This window comes from Equus przewalskii, chromosome 4 (assembly GCF_037783145.1).
Source record: "Equus przewalskii isolate Varuska chromosome 4, EquPr2, whole genome shotgun sequence".
Classification (NCBI taxonomy): domain Eukaryota; kingdom Metazoa; phylum Chordata; class Mammalia; order Perissodactyla; family Equidae; genus Equus; species Equus przewalskii.
In genome coordinates, this window is record NC_091834.1 from 26,271,567 (window position 1) to 26,294,365 (window position 22,799).

The 22,799-nt window shown below is 33.2% G+C and overlaps 1 protein-coding gene across 7 annotated transcripts in view; it reads right to left on the minus strand.

Annotated features, from left to right (window-relative positions):
* HGF (hepatocyte growth factor) overlaps window positions 1-22,799 on the minus strand; it is a 75,045-nt gene that overhangs the window by 19,528 nt on the left and 32,718 nt on the right. For all 7 annotated transcript variants that reach the window (XM_070615637.1, XM_070615635.1, XM_070615638.1 and 4 more), the window contains 3 exons: window positions 13,008-13,182; window positions 9,272-9,399; window positions 1,467-1,569 (listed from right to left, as the gene is read on the minus strand). In XM_070615637.1, the coding sequence (XP_070471738.1) occupies window positions 1,467-1,569; window positions 9,272-9,399; window positions 13,008-13,182 (406 nt within the window). The remainder of the gene's footprint in view (window positions 1-1,466; window positions 1,570-9,271; window positions 9,400-13,007; window positions 13,183-22,799) is intronic.

Sequence of the window (22,799 nt, forward strand, 5' to 3'; positions counted from 1 at the left end):
CCCATAGCACAAAATATGCTATTTTTCATGGTTTTTATATTATGGTATTGGCATTTTCTGTTTTCTGCTATTCCAGAGTGTGAGATACATGAGGGAAGAATTCTGCTTTTCTTTGCAGCCCTAGAGCTACATTGTCTAATACAGTAGCTACTAGCCACATAGGGCTACTGAGAAATTGGTGTGTGGCTAGTCCAAATCGAGAGGTGCTATAATTGTAAATATACACCCGATTTTGAAGATTTAATATGAAAAAATGTAAAATATCTTATTAATAATTTTCATGTTTATAATATGTATTGAAATGAAAAAGCTTTAGATATGTTGGATTAATAAAAATATATTACTAAAAATAATTTTGCCTGTTTATTTTTACTTCTTTAAATGTGGCTGTTAAAAAACTTAAAAGTACATGGGTGGCTTATGTGAGTGATTGCATCTTTATGTTAGAGAGCACTGCTTTATAACTATCACTATTTGCATTGAAGCAAATTAATTGAAACAATATCATCCACTAGTGAGTATATTTTAGAAGAGGATAAAGCTTTAAAGTTAAAGGAGGACTGGAGGCAAAGTGACTAAACGTCTCTGATCCCTTAAATTCTTATTCACACATACAGAAATATCTTTATAAGATTGTGACGGACCAATGAAGTAACAGCTCATGTAAAGCAACCATATTGTAGGCATTTGATCAAATGACACTAATTTTTTTTCTTTTATTCTAGTGCATATATTCTGGGGTATTTATTAAAAATCTGTTTTATGTCACAACTATATCTCATACTTCTTTTGTAATTTCAAACATATGAGCAATATTGCTAAAGTGGAAGATAACTTCTTTTCTCTAAATGTATCCAATGCCAAAATATCTAATTCCCTGAAATATATGGATTTTGAGTTACATATACATTTAATTATAGAAAAGTTTTATGTGTCAAAATAAAGCTATACAATGGAAATCTCTCTCTTTAAATTTTTAGTAGTTAAGTGAATATGTAAAGTATGTGTATATATGAAAATGATCACACTGATTTTTCGTGAACTGTTATAAATAATTCATTAATTATGAGAACATAATCATATAATGTACTATTTGAAAAACTAGATTTGCCACTTAATTTTACATTGTCTTATCAAGTTCATGTAATTGTTTTCTTAATATGACCATATCCTCCTTAAAGGTGGAGCCAAAATGTATGCCTACTTTTTGTTAATGTTCCCAATGGCACCTATCACAGAGCAGAACACATAGTAAACACTCAATAAATATGTGATGGATTGAATTGCTTATTTAAAAATTTGCTAAATAGAAAGAAAATGTTAATTGACTTGTACAGAATATTCAATCTAATGTTTTTATTAGATTACTATGATATATAAAAGAATAGAAAGAAATAGCAATGTACATATCTGAATATACCTATCTGCTATCACTACATAATACATATTGAAAGAAATGTACACACCTGTGTAAGTCCTCCATGTTCTTGTCCCACATTGAACATGTTAGTCCCGATCGTGTTTTGGATAAATTGCCCATGTAATTTTTGCCATTCCCACGATAACAGTCTAAACATAAAACATGTAGAAAGAAGACTAATGAAGCATAGAATGAAAATTTTTTACAAGTATATGAATTCATGAAAATCAACATAAAATTAAAACCAAGCACTCTGAAATCTGCACCAATAAAAGAGATTTAAATATCTCAGATTAAAGTATTTTTATTTTTAGCCAAATTTCCTCTTCATTAAAGTGAGAGTTCATGTATCAAATTACAAATTTAAAAAAAATCAGAGAAAAAATGAAATGAGTGGCTCATAGGGACACTAAAAAATTGAGAATTTTTAGAATGACATACATATTTCCCAACATTTTCTTCTGAAAAATTTTACTCCACAGAAAATTCACAGGAATGATAAAATGAACACTCATATACCCATCACGTTTGTCGTGTTCTGATTTTTGTCTTTTACGAGACACACATTCTGAGTCACTCAAGCCAGCTGTTTTGCAAATGCTATCTCATTTCATTTCATCTGATTATTTTTCTCATGAATAAAATCAAGTTAAAGACAGGAATATTGCATAGGTGACATTTTACCCTCTTCAGACCATTATATCATGTGACACGTGACGTCAGTTTATTCCATTGTTGGTGGCGAGTTTGATAACTTGGTTAAGTGGTACAAAGCAAAAACTTGTCTTTGTATAAATGACAACGAAAACATTGTTGGGGATTTGAGACTAAGTAAACATCTTATTGCCAAACAAATTTTCACAAAATGGCTTAGCCATACTTTGATTAATTGTACATGAATCATTTATTACTATTCTGGTTTTAAAATAGTTATTTTTCGATTTCTTTATCTATTAGTTGTCATTCTTCTGTAAATGACAGTTTTTCCTTCTCCCTTACTCCTTCCGTTTAAGCATTATCGCTACTAGTACTAGTGGTAGCAGTGGTAGCAGTAGTAATACCAGTGCTAATAGTAACAGTACTAGTATAAATATGGACTCATGGATTCTCTTTTTATTCATCGTTATATGTAATCTATTCCTGTTCATTTTGATGCTCAAATCATTCCAAATTTAACCAATGGAAGCCACTTTAAACTGGCTCCTGTGTCTTTTGACATGTCCCACTTTTTTTCAGTTGGGCAATTTGTATTCTATTAAACATTGATAAAAGTGTCCATAGTCTTAAATTTTTTTTTGAGGAAGATTAGCTAACTTTTCAAAATCACATAAAGAAGTCAAGTTCTTCCAAATATGTAAGTTGTAGTTCTACATTTGAAAAGAAACACCATTCCATATCTTGAAACAATACCACATATTTAAAAAGTGACTATCTATTAAACATTCCTAATTTTTAAATGAATAAAACCCGATTTGACTATAAAATATTATCTACCAATGTACATTAACATTAAGATTATTCTCTGTTTTAAACTTGGTAAACCATGGTATATTATCATTGGTTTTAAGTATGCTACGTGGTTATAATAAATAATAGGTACAAGTCCCAATAAAAATTTTAAAGGAGTAACAATTTGTTCAGGAATCAGTTAACATAGTGAAAAAGAAATAAAATAAGTATATCCAATAGTTATGTTTTTGTATCCATGGATCACATTTTGCAATAACACTATAAGAAATTTAAGCTTAAATATAAAAACTAAAATAGGATAGGATTTGATACAAATAATATAGCAGTCATTACTGTATACAATAAATTTTTTTTCAGAAATCATACACTTGCAAAATCTAATACTTGAACCTATGCAGAATATACCAAATAAAACATTTTCCTCTAGCAGTGCTTTTTTTTTTTTTTTTTTTTTGAATTAGGAAAGATTAAACTGTTAGGTAGTAAATTCTTTAGATAGGCTCTTACTGAAGAAAGCAATTGTGCAATGCAGCTTATTGGTACTGCTTTTTTATACATCTTCATTTTTTACATCTATGTTTTCTGTGTTGGAGGAAGAGATCATCCTCACCACTACCACCTTTTATTTGAATATGGGCTATGAGCTAGCTTTTTTCCCCCAGTAAACTTTTTATTTTAGAATAGTTTTCAATTTACAGAAAAGTTGTAAATTGGTACAGATTACCAACACACAATTTCCCCTACTTCTAGCATCTTACATTAGTCTTATAGATTTTTCACAACTATTGAACCATACGGATGCATTATTATTAACTGAAGACCATATTTTGTTTACATATTCTTAGTTTTTACCTAGTACCTTTTCTCTGTGTGTTCTGGGATCCCACACGATACCATATTACATTTAGTTGTCATGTCTTCTAAGGCTCTTCCAGATGTGACAGTTTCTCAGACTTTCTGTTTTGATGACCTCAACAGTTTTGAGAATTGGTTAAGTATTCTGTAAAACGTCCACCAATTGAGTTTGTCTGATGTTTTTCTCATGAATAGATTTGGGTTATGGGTTTTTAACGGGGTGACAAGAGTTTCTGAGCGCTTCTTAACTTGCTGGCAAAAAATATTCCAGGTTCATCGTGTATTTTTCTTGTCCCAGGCCTGGAACCATCAATTTCTCCAAGGAGCCCTTATTTATTTTAGCGATAAAAAGTCAGTAGCAGATAGAAGTGGGTGCCAGGGGGCTCATTGCTATTTGGTACCATCGTTTCCAGTCTTTTTCATTTGATAGAACTGAGCAATGTTTGTGTGTGTGTGTCTGTGTGTGTGTGTTTTCAGAGTAACCATTGATTCCTCTAACTCCAATCCACCACCGCAGAGTTCTTCCTTTCCTCCATTTCATTTGTGTATTTCCTTTCTCCCACAGTGAGAACTCTGATTCTGGGTAACAGCAATATGTTTGCTCATTTTCTTAATTCTACAATGCACATGAAATAATTTCAAAGCTGCTACATCCTAATACTAACAACAAACGTACACTTTAAAGTTTGAAATGTGTTTACAGTTATTTCACTTTACATATACCTAATAAGGTTATATGCAGTCAGAAAATTGTGCCCAAAAGTTATCTGGATTTTTTTTTTCCTTCTCTGTAGTAATGGTATCCATTTGATATACAGATAGGCAGGCACATTTCCATGTTTCCTTCTATTATTTTTGAAGTTACTTTTTGAATATTTAAAATATTAATATCAGTTAATGGTCAAAACTATATGAAAACGTTGTACTCAGAGAATTCTCATTTTCCCTTCTGCCTCCGTGTTTATATTTGTACCCACTACCCACCATTACAGGTAACTGATTTAATTAGTTTCCTGTTTATGGCTTCTGTGTGTTCTCTTCTCTTTATTTTTAGCAAAACTAAGCCCATATGTGTATACATACACACACACACACACACACACAAATATATAATACAAATATGCAAATCGTTTGTATATATAGTCTATATATGTATTATTGTATCCCATTCTTTTTTACTTGTAGTAAATCTCTTTATTCATTACTAATGGAATACCAAATACGTACTTTAGTAACTCGCTTTTTTTTAATTAATAATATACCTGAAAATCACTCCACATTAGTTCATGGAGAGTTTTATTATTCTTTTTGCAAATTCATAGTATTCAATTGTGTGTCTGTGCCAGAATACATTTGGCTTGTTTTACTATCACACAAAATGCTGCAATAAAAAACCCGTGCATGTGTTTTTGCATATTGTTAGAGCTGTATATTCAGGTAGTAAATTGTTGGGCCAAAAGGTGAATGCTATGGAATTTTATTAATTATTGTAAAATTCTGTTGCACTCGTAAGGGCAATATGTGAGAGTTCCTTTCCTCATACGGCTTTGCCAAAAGGTGGTGTTGTCAAGCTGCTGAATTTTTGCAAAAGTGTATGTGACAAATGTAGGTCTCATATTGTGAGACATCTCAATACTTAGATTTTACTTTTCTCTTATTATGTGTGAATTGAAGCATAATTTCATGTGGTTAAGAGAACTTTTACATCCTTTTTTTTTTTAGATATCTTCCTCTTCGTGTATTTTGTCCATTCTTTAATTTTTTTTGTCTTTTATTTTTCAATTTCAGAGTTTCTATATATTAAAAATATTTTCTCTTTATTTGTCATATGCATTTCAAAGCTTATTTCCCAATTTTTCATTTGTCTTTTGAATTTAAATATAGTGAGTTTGTTTAATTTTTTTGCCAAGGTAAGTTTTTGAAGTGGTTTATAATTTTTTTTCTTTTATTACCTCTAGATTTTGAGTGTTAATTAGAAAGCATTTTGCCACATCTAAGTTACAAAGGCATTCTTCCAAGTTTACTTCTAGTATCTATGTTGTTTCCTTTTTTATGTTGAGATCTCTTATCCATTTGGAGTTTATATTCTGGAATGGTATGAGACCTGGAATTAATTTTATCGTTTATCCAAATGATTATCTTGTTTATCCATTATTATATTTTAAAAGTTCCTTTGTCACCCAGTGATATATAGCACCACATTTTTAATGTAATAAATTTCAGTAAGCAGTCCATCTCTGGACTCAGTGTTCTGAGTCCTTTTCAAGATTTTCTTTAGTATACTTACATTTTATTCTTCCAGGAGAACTTCAGAATCAATTTGTTTGATATCAAAAAAAGACTTGTTGACCTATTTATTAATATCACATTAAATATATAAATTAGCTTATGTATAATTGATGTATTTATGATGTTGAGTTCTCATATCAAGAACAAGGGATGTTTTTCCACATGTTAAAGTACACTTTTGTGGCTTTCAGGAGTTATTTAAAATTTTTATCACATAGATTTTGCACATTTCTTTCTAGTTAATTCTAAGTTTCCACCAGTTTTATTGCTATTATAGATGCAGTTTTTCTCTTTAATTAGATCTTCTAACCCATATACGAATGCCACTGATATGTGTATATTAATTGTATATTCTGCTACCTTAGTGAATTTTTTTATTATTTGAATTCAGTCTTTCAAGTATATTACTACTGTATCATTTGCATAAAAAGAGACCTTTTGCTTTTTTACCCAACCAATATGCCTTTTTATCTAATTGTATAGAATACTATCTCCAATACAATGTTAAAGAGAAATAAAATGTAAAATAAAATATATTCACAAGGTTAAGTAGTAAAGAAGATAGTAGGCATTCTTATTTTCTTTCTGACCTTAATAAGAATGCCTCTAATGTTTCCCCATTAAGTTAGTGGTGGTTTTATGACAGAGATACATACACACACAGATATATATATGTATGTATATATATGTATGTATATGTATATGTATGTGTATATATATATATTATTTACACACACAATATCTGTGGGGGGAGTGTGTGTGTGTTCTATATATGTATGTGTTAAAATGTGAATATATATGTTAAGGAAGTCTCTCTATACAGATATAGATATATGGATATGTGTGTCTATATATTCTATAAATTCTTATTTGAGTACTTTTGTGGGGAATAGGTGAACGTTGTCACAAGAATTTCAAAATCTGTCGAGATTTATTATATGATTGTTTTTCTAAGATCTTAGATGAATTATGTTAATGGGTTTCTAATTCTGAAACTTTTTTGTCCTTAGACTAAACTCTACCCAATCATTATGTATTATTTTCCTAATTTCTTTATTAGACTGTTCATTCAAATTTCATGTAGGATTTGTATATTAATATTCACAAATGAGATAAATCTATCTCATTCTTTTTCTGTGCTATCTTTATCATGTTTAGGTATCAATATTACAATTCCATCATAAAAATAATTTAAAATTTTGTTGTATTTGTTAAGCTACAGAGCAATTTAGGTAGGAGTGAGATTATCTGGTCTGTGAATGCATCTAAGCGTGATGTATTTTTGGTGGAATAGTTCATTAACAAATTTCTATATTTATTCTATAGGAATTATTCTAGTTAAGGTTTTTTTCTTTACCAGGATCAATTCAAATAACTTGAATTTTCCTAGTAAATCATCCATTTCATTTTCAAAATTTTTTACGTGAGGTTGTATAAAATAATCTCTTATGTTTTCTAATTTTCCTGTTTCAGTGGTTATTCCTCCCTTGATAATTATATTTTTATAATTATGTACAGTCATATGTCATTTAACAATGGGAATACGTTCTGAGAAATGCATTGTTAGGTGATTTCATTGTTGTGTGAACATCGTAGAATGCACTTACACAAATCCAGATGCCATAGCCTACACCACACCTTGGCTATATGATGCTGATCTTATCAGACCAAGGTCATTTATGCGGTCCATCCTTGACTGAAATGTCTTTATGCAGCACGTGACTATAAATAAAAGCATCTTAATACACACCAGAAGTTTATAAAACAATTGTTCTCATTTGCTTTTATCACTCACAAATTATCAGTAATTGTTTCAGTGAACAAGACAAAGAAGATGCAGCTGGTACCAAACCTCCCTTAATCATTGATTTCAACTTTATTTCCAACTGACCTTTAAAATCTGCCAGAGAACAGTGAAAGTGACTGAAAAGGGACTCATCCCCTCTTCTCTCTACAACTGTTTTCAGAGTCGCTCATGAAAAATGTCACTAAGGAAAAAGTTAAAGGATGGAAGAAGTATGTATAAGGCAATAAATCTACGAAATGGAGCTTTAAATTTGGCTTGGACTTTTTAGGATAATTTAGGACTGACCATGACCATGACCATCATAATTAAATTTATGTGAAAGATTATGATTATTTAAAAATCATAACTCCCATTTCATTATATACCAATGAATGCCCAGAGCCCAACATTATTATTAATCTTTGACAAATGATTTCTTTTTAAAACCTATTTCAATCTTAATTTTCTCTACAACTGCTCCCTGAAACAATTAACTTCGATGGCGTCTATGTTCCCAAGTACAACGGTGATTGATCCCAAGCCTCACTGCTACCCATCACCTCCACTAGTAATACTGGGGTCCACATCACTCTCATCTCTTGCCTGAATTACTGAAACAATCACTCAATTGATTCCCCTGTTTTGGCCCTTCTTAAAAGTTCTGGCTACTTTCCATAAGGCAGCCAGAGTTGTCCAGTTAAAACTTAAGTCAGACAGATTGTTAAATTTCCCTTCACAGAACCCTACAACAGAGCACTTTCTCTTTCAGAATAAAGGTATAAATCCTGCCAATTCCTCTAAGACCCATGCAAAGTTAGCCCAACTACTCTCTAACTTCTCTTGCTACTCTGTCTGGCTCATTCTCTACCAGCCACAACAATGTGCTGTTTCATTCCTTTAACTTTTCAAGTACTCTCCCATCTCATGTCATTTTCATTTGCAGTTTCCTCTACCTAGAATGCTTGTTATATAATATATGAACATAGCATATGGTGCTCCCTCCCACTCCTTTCAGGTTCTCCTTACATGTTACCTTGATACGTAAGATCTTCTCAAACTATTAAAATATAAAATAGCAACCCCTCTTTTTTAACTGGGACATTTTTCTCTCTGGCATGTACCACAAACTAACTTACTATCCCCACCTCAGTTTTTTATTTTACTTCTTTTCTGTTTGCTGCAAATTAGTTCGATGAGGTAGAGAAGTTTATTTTGTTTACTGGTATATGCCAGTGCCTAGAACTGTGCCTGTCACTAGTATACACTCAAATAAATAAATAAATGTTGAGCAAATGAATATGTAAAAGAAATCCAACTTCAGACTTGACTTTGTTTGCTAACCAGCAAAACCAGTGCAGAAGAAGTAGATAATTCTGCTATAAAATGTGAACTCCCTTTAGACATTTCCTCTGAATTTAATCATGTCCACACTGCAAAATGTCAGCTATTACCTTGTCCACTTGACACGTCACATTTTGGAATTTGGGAGCAGTAGCCAACTCGGATGTTTGGATCAGCGGTAAAACACCAGGGTGACTCAGCCCCATCTGGATTTCGGCAATAATTTTCTCTTAGATCCCTATTGAGAATAAGCATGTTAATGTAAGTTGCCTGAGTTCTTACAGTGGTGAAGTCAGGACTGTTACATTTCTAGAACCCCAGAATGTATGCAAGTCTACAAAGCAGCGTCCTAAGTTTTAGATTTAGGATAGATATAACAACTTAGAATTCAGTATACACAACTGACACTGCCCACATTACTGAAATGAATGCTATTAGATGTCAATATTTTCCTTCCACAGGGCTGGCGTTCCACACAAACACTACTGATTTGTAAAAGAGAGAAATAGTACCACTTCATTCTTCTCACTCATTCTCAAGACTTGGACTCTCAACTATACCATTTTTAAAAACTGGCCTGTTTATTATGTTTTCATGGCCCATATATAACATAGAAACGACATGTATCTCTCTTTGCAGAAGAATGGCTATTATTAACAGTCATTAACAATTCTCATTTAAAATAACAGTTCCACCTATTCAGACATTTACCACAAAAAACACAACAGCTATTTCTTCCTTGAATTCTGTATTCCTTTGATTTATTTAATACACTGCAAGGATTTCTTTTAAATACAAAGTAGTTCTTCCTTGATTTAGAGAAGTTACCTGAAATATTTATAAACATTTCTGCAAAATTAAGGCCTAATTATGCTGTAGAATATCTCACTATAGAAGTTGCCAGTATAGTACATGTACATCCTTTCTTTCTTTTTTTTTTTTTTTGACGAGGAAGATTGTCCCTGAGCTAACATTTGTGCCAATCTTCCACTATTTTGTATGTGGGATGCTGTCACAGCATGGCTTGATGAGTGGTATGTAGGTCTGCACCTGGGATCCAACCTGCAAATCCTGTGCCGCCAAAGAGGAGTGCACGAACTTAACCACTATGACACCAGGCCAGCTCTTGTACATCCTTTCTTGTACCAGTGATTTAATTAGATGTTTAGAGTTCTCAGTAAGGAAAAAGTCTACACTAATATTCTCTGTACGTAAAAAGAGTCTACCTTAATACAAGATTCACATTAAATAAAATTTAGAATTTATGGGGGCTGGCCCCGTGGCCGAGTGGTTAAGTTCGCGCACTCCGCTGCAGGCGGCCCAGTGTTTCGTTGGTTCGAGTCCTGGGCGCGGACATGGCACTGGTCATCAGACCACGCTGAGGCAGCGTCCCACATGCCACAGCTAGAGGAACCCACAACGAAGAACACACAACTGTGTACCGGGGGGCTTTGGGGAGAAAAAGGAAAAAATAAAATCTTTAAAAAAAAAAAAAATGTAGAATTTATGATTTGCTCTCCTGAAAAATGCTCTCTAATTTGAAGCAAGTGTGTACTTTCTTTTTATAGATCTGTGGCTAACAATATAACAAAATTAATATTCAATCTATTGGAAACTATATTATTTACATCGCTTAGGTCCAATCACAAGTACTACAATTTCATTAATACCCAAATTGACCATTAGGAATGAGAAATTTTTAGGAAGAAGCTTGGGTTTGGTTATAAAAATCAATAAGTAATAGTTTATCCAGTCAAAATACATCCTGATACAAACCATTATTTAAGGTTATAAGAACAGCGATTACCAATAGTTAAGACCATTGTACAGCAAGTTTTGATAGTTATAACCCATATTCAAGCCTTTAGCTTTCTTATAAAATGATAAAATTATTAATTGAAAAGTTGAAGAAAATCTTTTATTTCTTTTAACCAATTTATGCTTTAAAAATTTGTCAGTACAAAATATGTGCATTGAGTTTTACATAAAGTTTACAGAAATTTGCAGTTTTAGGTAAATAATTGCTTAGTTAAATTATTTTGAGTTGTTAACTTACGACAAGATAATTAAATGGAGATCTAAGGCTATCAAAAGTCTTAGTTTAGGCCCACTCTGTATCCAGAAGCACATTACCCTAGATTAAGCAAGAATGAGAGCCAAGATTTCCCCAAATATTTTTTCCTAATTTCTTTCCCTTAAATTGAAAAGGAATTGTTTACAATTACTAAATCAAATTAGTGACTATATGATTCATGTAGATTCATCATAGTAAGTACTGTTTAGTTATAGTGTTTTAAAAATTGTCATTTGTAAAGAGTCTCAGTACTGGGGCAAATAGTGTTTAAAACAACCAGAGACACCTTACCAGCATACCATTCTCTGCTAGAGCACAAATAGTAAATGCATCAATATTGTGAACAAAATGTTGAGTCATATTTTATCATTTTTATAACACACCTCACTTTTCTCTTTTTGATATTTATATTTGGTTATCTTGACCAAATAACTAAATTAAGAAAGGATGGCTTAAATTCCAATAACATACAATAACTAAACTTTTGATAATTTTTAATTGTGAGATGTGTGAATTAAATTTCTATAATTATTCTCTTTTTCTTACAGATGAACTTCATTGGGTATTTGCACACACACAATTTCTTACTAGACTATTACCAATCATTAGAAGTTAATGAAGGAAAAGTGTGAACGGCACTGACACCGTCTCCTTTGTCTCTCAACTATTCTTTTCTCATTTTCTTTGCTTCCTCTACTTTGATATTTATTTCGGAGTTCTGAAACACAGGGGTCAGGAATAGAGAGTGAATATCTATAAATAAAATGGTGGGAATAAATGCACAATGACTACAAATTCATTCCTATTAAATGAAAAAAATCATAACAGATGAATATGTACTATCTAAGCAAATACACTGAATTAACTAAAAAACCAAAAACAAAAAAACATAAAATATCTCCTCTCTTTAGTGGAGGGGCAATTGGTGCTCACAGTTCTCCATCTTGAAATGTTAAGCTCTCTTATTAAAAGCTAATTACATAAAGTCAATATATATTATTTATAGGTGCTATTTCAGCAAAGCCACTATGAATGGCATTTGTGTTATAAATTTCAAAAGCAATCATTTTATGTTCCTCGTAACAAGGTGGACAATTTAAAAACACATGGCTTGTGGCTCTATCTGTCCAACAAAAGTCAAGTGGTGAAAAAAAGCAGCCAAGGAGACGGCACATAATAACTATATAATTGATATTCAAGGGACGTTTCCTTGGCTGGATTCATCTAAACAATTGTTTTACCTCTCCACTTTTTAAAGCAAATCTAGAAATAATAGAAAACATTGATTTAAAATTTTTTACATAATTTTGTTTTGAGGCTGAAAACCTAGTTTACCATGTTGACTGAAACTAAGGTATGCCTCTTCTTGTAAGAGAAAACATATGCAACCTCCCCGAAAGTTAATACGAAAATTTAAGAAGGCACTAGTTTGAAACTTGCCTGGTTATCTTTACCACTAACTGGTTTATTAAATAGACATGCAAGAACAAAGCTGTGATCGGACACCTAGAAATGTGTTTCCCAAAGCACAGTACATCAGTCGTCTGATTTAGAATTACCTAAAGTGCTTGTTAAAATACATATGTGAGGTCCAAATATCAGTCCTAAGGAATCAAAATCTCTGGGTGGATGAATCTGCCTTATAAGTCCTGATTATCCCTAGGTACACTAAAGTTTAAGGATCACTAACACAGAAGTTAGTAAAAAGTAATCACTCTGCCTCATTTCCCCACAGCCTACTGAAATTTATAATATTTGCCTAATTTACTCACTTGCATTTGAAATTTTCAGGAGTTATATCATGCTGATGAGGATACTGGGAATCCCAACGCTGACATGGAATTCCATTCCAAATGGTATTGATGGTGCCCCGGTAACCTTCTCCTTGACCTTGAATGCATTCAGTTGTTTCCATAGGGATATCTGTGTCATTCATAGTACTGTGAGCTATTGGTAAAAAGAAACACAAACTTAAATAAAATCTTTCAACCTGTCATCCTCCTCTTAGAGTTCATTTGCATTTGTATCACCAAGGTTTTCTGTCACATAGGTTTTTCTAATAATTGAGAGGAATAAAAAATTCAATTTATCGTTATTACTATCTCACTCAACCTAAAGGAGTAAATTAACATGGTGGACTCAGTTGTGGCATTTCTCTGCTTATGAAATGTAATATTCTAGCTTGGCTATATCTAGATCCATTTGAAAAATCATGGTCTTAGAGTATTTAAATTTCCTGGATCTGTCTAGTCATTCATTAACATTAGATGTAAAATCTCTCTATTTATTAAGGTTTAAGTACAGCATATATATTTTTTAAAAATCACTTTACTTTCTTTAGAAATTGAAAAACATCTATGAGTAATATAGTCACTAAATAGGGAAAAATTAAAAAGCACTGTGTTATAAGTTTGGCCATAAAGAAAAAGTAAGAAGAAGGAAAATTAATGTTGGTCTAGAAATCAAAGTTACAAAAAAAATTGAATTTATCATTATCTCCACTCCAATTTTTCTTTCAAACATTAAATTAGTTTATTTGAAAAATTCTTTAAAGGCATTATACTTTCATATATCACTATAACTTATATATGCCGAATACACAGTGTTTCTGAAATGACCATACAATTATTGCTAAAATTAGTTTTCTTAAATACGTATAAAGTTGGCAACGGTATTAATCATGGTTTCCCTCTAATGTGATTATATTCTAAGCTGATATATTAAATTTTTCTTTTTAATCAACTTTTGGCATTAAAAAAGCAAATCAGTTGTTCCTAGGCAGATTTATTTCTTGCTTCTTTCCTAGTGCAACTGCAATGCTTCTCATACTTCATAAAGATCATTAAAATCTCAGTAATAAAATAAAAAAAAGTACAAAATTAGATTTTTACCATAACTTAGGCTCTCTCTTTTTATCTTTAATATTTACTTGCTTAAACAAAATATAACAAACATTCTGGAGCAACTAAAATTCATATACCTTTTCAAAAGATATATGAAAATGTTTACGGTTCAATAAAGTCAATGTAAACTTCCCAGTTACCTTTAAGTTCTTAATGGTCATTCAAGATGCCTCTGAATAAAACTCAGGTTGACACTCTCTAGAACAGTTTAAGATTTGCACAAAAGTCTTTGATTCATTCATTCTGGGATTAGATGTATCATTTCTCAAAGGAGAGGTCAGAATTAGACATGCCTTCATAGGCTAGGGATGTCTATAAAAGTGTTCCACATTTATTAGTGTAAATTCTTTTAAAATGGCTCTTAAATTTTTTTAAAATTTATTTCTTCTTTCAAATAATTACTACCTTATGTGGCTGAATGTTTCATTTTATTGAGTTCCATGAAAACTAAGTAGAGCCTAAGTTTCAAGCTATTCTAGGAAACTTTGTAAAAAAATGAAGGAAGATTAATTACTGACCATTCCAACCACTGGAATATGTTGTATATACAGGTTTTCACGAATTGACCTTTTAAAATCCTTTCTTCAGCTTATTTTAAAATGGGCTTTTATTTCTTATGTATCTTCTTAAAGGAATAGAAATGTCTCAGAAATATCTTAAATTAAAAGGAAATTCAAATGGAGATGAGAAAATGTCCAGAGATTGACCCATAAAATGGTCATTGAGAGTACATAGCCTAGAGAATTAATATATATTGGTATTGGTAATAAGTATCAATTCAGGAAGAACAAGAATTGTTGGGCTGGGAGAAATAACTTGTATAGAAAAAGTTGGTGCTGGTTAGTCAAGTGCTTTATGATTTTAATATTATCTAAAGTTTTTTGGTGAAACAGAAAATAAGATGGATTTCATAGGTCCCAAGGAACTATATTTCCTCAAAACAAATTCCACTAATCTACTATACTTCTGAAGATTTGAGTTAACTGTTAAATGATTTGAGAAGACTAAGCATGAGGGGGATATCTTTAAAGGGTTATAACTCTAAAACAGGTTAAAGGTCAAGCTTATACTGACACATTCCATATCTAGTTATAAAACTAGGATGTGAAAGAAGACAAAAACAAATGTCTCCAGGAATTCATCAATTCATTAGCTTAACATTTTAAGAAAAAAAGTTTTGATTCTTCTACATCTTGGTCACAAGCTCCTGGGTAGCAAATTCATGTCCTTGGTCAGAACTCAGAATCCTAACAATGGGAGTAAGGTCAGAGGTAGGGCAGCCAGAGCAAAAACACTTCCACACATCTTCTCATGGTCTTCCTTGCCTGTCTTGGGTACTTCAACTCTCTTACTTTCTTAATTATTTGTGTGTGTTTTATTTTATTTGTTTATTATTAACCCATTTTTCTCAAGTATTACTCTGGCACTGTGAACATGTAACAAAAAAACCCAGTCTTGATGAGTCCTGATGTCTATCAGGGCCACCTCTGTCTCGATACAGGTCCATCACATCTCACTGAGAACACGTTTGAGGCTGAGCCCATCAGAGATTGACACACTCTGCTCTTTGGACATTAGTATGATTTGTCAGATAGCAACCTAAACAATGAAAAAAGGAATATGAAATTCAGACATGATTAGAGATTTGGCCATTATTTGATGGACTGTCTAAATGTTGAAACAGGTGCAGAGGGCTGTTTCCTCTTCTGTGTGAAGGCAGCTTCACACTATAAATCTATGCCTCGGTGGGGGTGAGAGAGTCAAACTTTATGTCTACAGTGTAAATATAAGATTAAATATCAGGTATCAATTCTAGAGTGTGTTATTAGACAAGTGCAATTGGATTTTGCAAGCAATTTTTTCATAAATATCTTTTTTAAAATGATGCTCTTGTAGAAATGACCCATGATAGTTAAAATTTGAAACAATATGTAGAGCCTTAAACTCAAAAATAATTTGAATTGCACTGCTCTTTATAAAAAGAGGTGATTATTAAAGAAATATTATCATAATTCATTAGGAAATCAATACCTGGAAAATTCAATGAGTAATTTCAAGCAACCACATGATCAACAGAAAATATTAAGAGGAATGATAAAATTTAAAAGCTAGTAAAAGATAAATACTTTCCTAATTTGAAGGTAAAGCTTTCAAATTTTAGGAGTTTCTGTGAAAAGAAATATTAGAAAAACTAAGTCAAAGAAAAGACCACTCGTACATCAGGGAAAATATTTCACTGTTGAGTGATACACTGAAATTTCAGTGTCAAGTAAGAATACTTGAATTATTGGTACTAACTTTGCACCTCCACTGCAGAGTTTCCTAAGATTTAATTAAGGAATCTTTCACTTTTAAAAATAGCAATCATAAAATCCTCATTTGAACAATTATGTTGAACAGCTTTTTCTAAACTTTCATTAGTATATTTTAAAACCTTTGACATAAACTTATTTTTAGGAGTTACCAGATATTTATGAAAAGAAAATGTAAATTAAAATGGTTAAGTAAAAACCAAAATTTTGGTTTGGGAGTAAATAATTTGTATTATTTGACTCTAATTTAGAGGTAGAAACTTTTTAGTTTAGGAAACTTTTGAAATTATAAAAACCACAGAATACAAAGAATTACTGCACATTAATGAAATACAATATTGTACAGAATATATTTCTACTTCTAATTTCATTAGGCCTTGCTATAGAGTGAATGTTGTATCTCCCTCAAATTCATATGTTGAAATCCTGATCCCCAATGTGATGGTATTAGGAGGTGGGGCCTTTGATAGGTGAGCCCTCACAAGTGGGATTAGTGTCCCTTCCACTATATGAGGACACAGTGAGAAGACAGCCATCTAAGAACCAGGAATCGGGCCCTCACTAGATACTGAATCTGCTGGCACCTTGATCTTGGACTTCCAGCCTCCAGAATTGTGAGAAATAAATGTCTGTTGTTGGGCCAGCCTGGTGGCACAGTGGTTAAGTTCACACGCTCCACTTCAGCGGCCCAGAGTTCGCCAGTTTGGATTCCGTGTGTGGACCTACACACCTGTTGTCAAGCCATGCTGTGGCAGGTGTCCCACATATAAAGTAGAGGAAGATCAGCAGGGATGGTAGCTCAGGGCCAGTCTTCCTGAGCAAAAAAGAGGAGGGCTGGTGGCAGATGTTAGCTCAGAGCTAACCTTCCTCAAAAAATAAAGAAAGAAAGAAAGAAAGAAAGAAATGTCTGTTGTTTATGAGCCACCGTTCTATAGTATTATAGTATAGCAGCCTCAACCAATTAAGACAGGCCTTATCAAGGTATAAAGAATCTAAATAATAATATTATGATTTTTTGTCTTTTATTTTAATAAGTACCTATAACTTTGAAATATATAACCTCAAACAACTTGATGGTTTTACTTATTCTTGTGTTTGAATTCAGTGAAAACATTTCTTATGTTTTAACTACAAACTAGCAGTTTTCAAATAGTATTTTTCTTTAACTAAAATGTACCCTTTGAAGTTAGTGCATTTGTATTTATCCCATTTGACATTCAGCTGCTAGAAGCAACACCATAAATAAAAATTACATAATTCTGGAGACAATGTATAGAATAAATATACAGGCAAAAAAAGTATATCTATTAGTACAAGTTAACTGCATAGTTTTCATCAATAAATAAAAGTTATTATGAGACTTCGTGCAGCTGTTTGGTAAATATTATCTGATGAGGACTATGATGGAGATCTGCCCATAGACTGCGTAACTGTGATATAAATGTTAGACCTTTGCTGCCTTCACTCACACTTACTACTCAAACAAAATGAATTATTCCTGAGCTGCAATAAAATAGACTCCTTCAGCTGTCCTACTGATATTTATATGTCCTATTTGATATTTATCAAAATTTGTTGCAAAAACAAAAATATTTCACACCAATTGATTTAGAAAGGGCTATTAAATGTTGGGAAAGCTATTCCTTTGGACTTAATACTTTAACATGGGACCTGAACAAGGGAAGAATTTTGAAGAATCTCTAGTGGGCAAATGAAGTGTTAAAGAAGCACAGAAATATTCCCAAATATCAGCCGGGGCTGAACAAGTTTAGCCAAAGCAACACGTACTTAAAATACTAAATGCCCACATACACAAATGTTTTTGCAAGAATGTCTACCAAGCTCATACTGAAAATACCAGGAACTCTTCTGAGGGTTCCTCACAAATAAAACATTTGGCCAGGGGTGTCAATAGTAGGCACCCTTTGGAAGCAGATGCAAAGATATTTATATGATCCTCAGTGGCCTATGAGTGAAGGAATGTTTTTCTTTGATGACTGACACAAAGTTTTCTGTTTGGAAATGCTTTAACGAAAATAACATTTGCTGTTGAAATTTTTCACTGTCCTGTCAGGACATGATCAAATACAGTGGGTGCCTCTTGGAACATTAATTTCACTTTGCTGGTGTGGATGTGTCATGATTTGATTGCTACAATATTTGGTAGAGAACTTTAAGTTTTGAATAGATTTTTTGGAAAGAATGAACATTAACTGTTATATAAATCTTGGGACAAACATCTTGCCTCCTGAACAGAAAGAGTCTAGTAGAACAAAATGACTAATAATAAATCTGATCCATTTTCTCCAGGAAGCCTAGCCAAATCCTTGCAGAGAGACCACATGGCCCTGATGGAGGTCCATGAATGGCAACTGGAGAATGTGAGTGCATATATATATTACAGAGAGCCATAGCCAGGGCTCTGTAAGCTTTACATGGACAAGCAAATCCTTACATTTACACTTCCCCGTTCCCTCCAAAAATCAACATTTTGCAGTGGTGATAATGTATTGCTGTTCTTTTGCCAATATATAGAACAAGTTCCTTCATAGGCCATTGGACAAATACCTGATTATTCCTTGGAGTAGGTCAACCCAACCCAATTCTTATTCCCAGCTACTAAAGAGCAACTAAAATGTAGGATTTACTTTATGTTAGTCCCCAGAGATTGAGAACAGTCTGTAAAGCTACTCTCCTATCAACAGACTTGTGCTCTTCAGACCACAAAGGACAGGATCAGGCTCAATGGAAATTTAAAGAGCTTCTTGTTTTAAGATTGACATGGGAAAGTAGCATAAAGACCTGCAAAGTACAAACCTCAAATTGCTTGCACACTTGCCTTCCGTGTGAACCTAGGATTCCTATCTGAAACTTTTCCCTGGACTTTATCCAAGCCTTTTCTGGTATAAAATGCTTGAGAGACAAGACTTTCATGAAAGGTCTTCAACTCTATACTCTTATTCCTTAGCAGATGACTTGGTAAAGACCTCCAAGTACAAGATCTTTCCCTTGAGAAAGGATATTGATAGCATTGTTTTTTCCTGACTCAGAATATAATAATAAGATTTTATTTCTATGACTCTCTGGCCTTGGATGAATTAATAAAATTTAGAGAAATAATCAGCTTTCTTTAAGAAAGAAAAAGAAGTTGCTAAAATTATTTTTCCAACACACAAACACACTGAATTTTAAAATGTGAGATATTCTCTTAAAATGATGCCAAAGTACATTGCTTACTAGAAAGAAGGATTCAATTATTTATTACCAATGACTGCATACCTGTATTAGTCTGCTCGGGCTGCCATAACAAAATACCACAAACTGGGGGGCTTAAACAACAGAAATGTATTTTCTCACAGTTCTGGAGGCTGAGAAGTCCAAGATCAAGGTGCCTGGCTGGGAGGTCTCTTCTTGGTTTACCGATGGCCATCTTCTCGCTGTGTCCTCACATGGTAGAGAGAGAGATCTCTCTCTCTCATCCTATACTTACAGGGCCACTAATCCTATCAGAGTAGGGTTCCACTCTTATAATCTCATTTAACTTTAATTACCTCCTAAAAGCCCTGTCTCCAAATATAGTCACACTTAAGGCTTCAAAGTATGAATTTTTTGAGGGGAAGGGGACAAAATTCGGTCCATATCAATACTTTTTCTTTTAAAGATTTTTTTATTTTTTTCCTTTTTCTCCCCAAAGCCCCCTGGTACATAGTTGTATATTCTTCGTTGTGGGTCTTCTAGTTGTGGCATGTGGGATGCTGCCTCAGCATGGTTTGATGAGCAGTGCCATGTCCGCACCCAGGATTCGAACCAACAAAACACTGGGCCGCCTGTAGCAGAGTGCGCGAACTTAACCACTCGGCCACGAGGCCAGCCCCCATATCAATAATTTTAATAGAAATCTTAGCTATCAAAGTTCTGCCTAGGTCACACTTCTGAAATGATTTGCTCAACAGGTATAAAGTTTCAGTTATGCAAGATGAGTAAGTTCTAGAGATCTACTGTGCAACATAGTATGTATAGTTAACAATACCACATCGTATACTAAAAAATTGTTAAGAAGGTAGATCTCAAGTTAAGTGTTCTTACCACCCACAAAAAAAGGGCAGCGGGGAGGGAGGAAACTTTTGGAGGTGATGGATATGTTTATTACCTTGATTGTGGAGATGGTTTCATGGGTATACGCATATGTTCTAACCCACCAAATTGTACACATTAAATATGTGCATTTGTTATATCAATTACACCTCGATAATGCTGTCCAAAAATAAATAAAATGGCTCTGGACACTTACATATCTAGAAGTTTAAAAAATAACAAGGAAAAGAAAGAGGAGGAGAAAAATAAGGTAAAATATGACAAAACTTGTCTATTTTGTTGGTAAAGGGAAAGCCATCAAGGCAACCAGCAACAAATGAACAAATGAACCAGGGAAGCATGAAACCTGAGGACGAGTTGAGATTATGCGAAGAAGGTATGAAGCAAATCTTCCTGGTTGGCAATGTCTGAGGAAAGCCAAGTTTTCATATGAAAATCAAGAATCATAGGAGAAATTCCAGGAGACAGAAAAAGAAAATGAAAAACTACCACTCTGTAGGAAAGTAACATTTATTCATTCAACAAATATTCGTTAAACTCCTGTCATGTGCAAGGCAATGTGCTAAGTTCTACAGGAGACAAAAAGAGACATGGTCCTTGCTCTGCTGGAGTTTACAAATTTTGATGAAGAGAACTATTAACCAAATAATTTCAAAAATAAATGTAAAAACCAGACTCTGAGAACATGGAAGGAGAAGTTTATGGAGCTCTAAATACATAATAAAGAATTTGACCAAGTCAGGGAAGTAGAATGAAGAAATGGTAAATAACTGAGGAAATAATAAGTGAGGTGAAATTTGAACAACGGGTAGCTGTCAGCTAGGTGAGAAAGGAAGAGAAAAGTTTTCGAGGCAGAGGAGACAGCACAGGTGAAGGAACTATAATAAGAATATGGAAAATATGAAGTATAGGAAGAAAACTACTCTGGCTGGAACAGAGAGCCTGGAGAGAAATGTGGTAGTATATGAGGTTAGAGATAAGGGTGGGGGAGTAAAAGATGGGGTTGTTTTTTTGTCTTTGTCTTAAGGTCAAAGGGAATCACTGAAGGGATTTTAACCGGTGTGTGTGTGTGCAGTGTGTGTGCTAGGAATGGGGAATGATACACTCATAGATTTTGTTTTGTTTTTTAAAGATTGGCACCTGAGCTAACATCTGTTGCCAATCTTCTTTTTTTCTTTCTCCCCAAAGTCCCCCCACCCCATACATAGTTGTTTATTCTAGTTGTAGGCGCTTCTGATTGTGCTATGTGGGACGCCACCTCAGCATGGCCTGATAAGCAGTGCTAGGTCGCACCCAGGATCCGAACTGGCAAAACCCTGGGCTGCTGAAGTGGAGCAGGCAAACTTAACTCGGCCACAGGGCCAGCCCCAATATACTCAGATTTTTAAAATATTATTCTATTTGTAGTGTGGAGAAAGGATTGGAGGGGAAAACTAGTGAATATAGATACAACTCCACTCAGAAGGCTATTCAAAAATTCAACATGAAAAATAATACCCTTTTGGATAAAGGAGACAGTGATGGAGTGAAAAGGTCATATTTGAGAGGTACATAGAAGCTAAAATTGACAGGTCTGAGGATGGATCAAATGTGAGGAGTGAAGGAAATGGCATGCCTAGGATTATTCTAGGCTTTTGAATTTTAAACTGTGTAAATGGTGGTACCAATAATCCAGAAGATAGCTTAAAAAGCAGATTAGACCATCCTACAGGATAAATGAAGAAAATCAGAGAAAAAGATAATAAATGATAGAAGTCTCCAACCAGGTGTGTTGCTGAGCAGCCAACAAGCATCTCCTAGTTAGTGTACTCCATTGGGACCACATCAGCCTTATATGTCTAATATGTACCAAAAAAGTTCTCAGAGGGACTCCTAGGGTTCTGGAGATCCTTTCAGGATCAAAAGATCAAAAACTATTTTCAAAGGAGATAAAAAACCACAGGAGATCAAAACTATTTTCATAACAATGCTAAGACATCATTTGTCCTTTATACAGCGAAATTCCCAGACTACACTTGATATATGATATCCCAAAAGACTGAATGCAGAAGCAAATATGAGACACTCAGCTATCTTCTTCTAATTAAGGTGACATTAAAGAAATTTGCAAAAAATCTAGAACAATGCCATTGCTCTCCCTATTTTTCTGAAAAAATATAGTTATTTTTCATTTAAAATATATTAATATCCAATGAGATTATTATTTTTAAATGAATTAATAAATGCTTTTTTAAAAATTTATGTTTTAATTTCC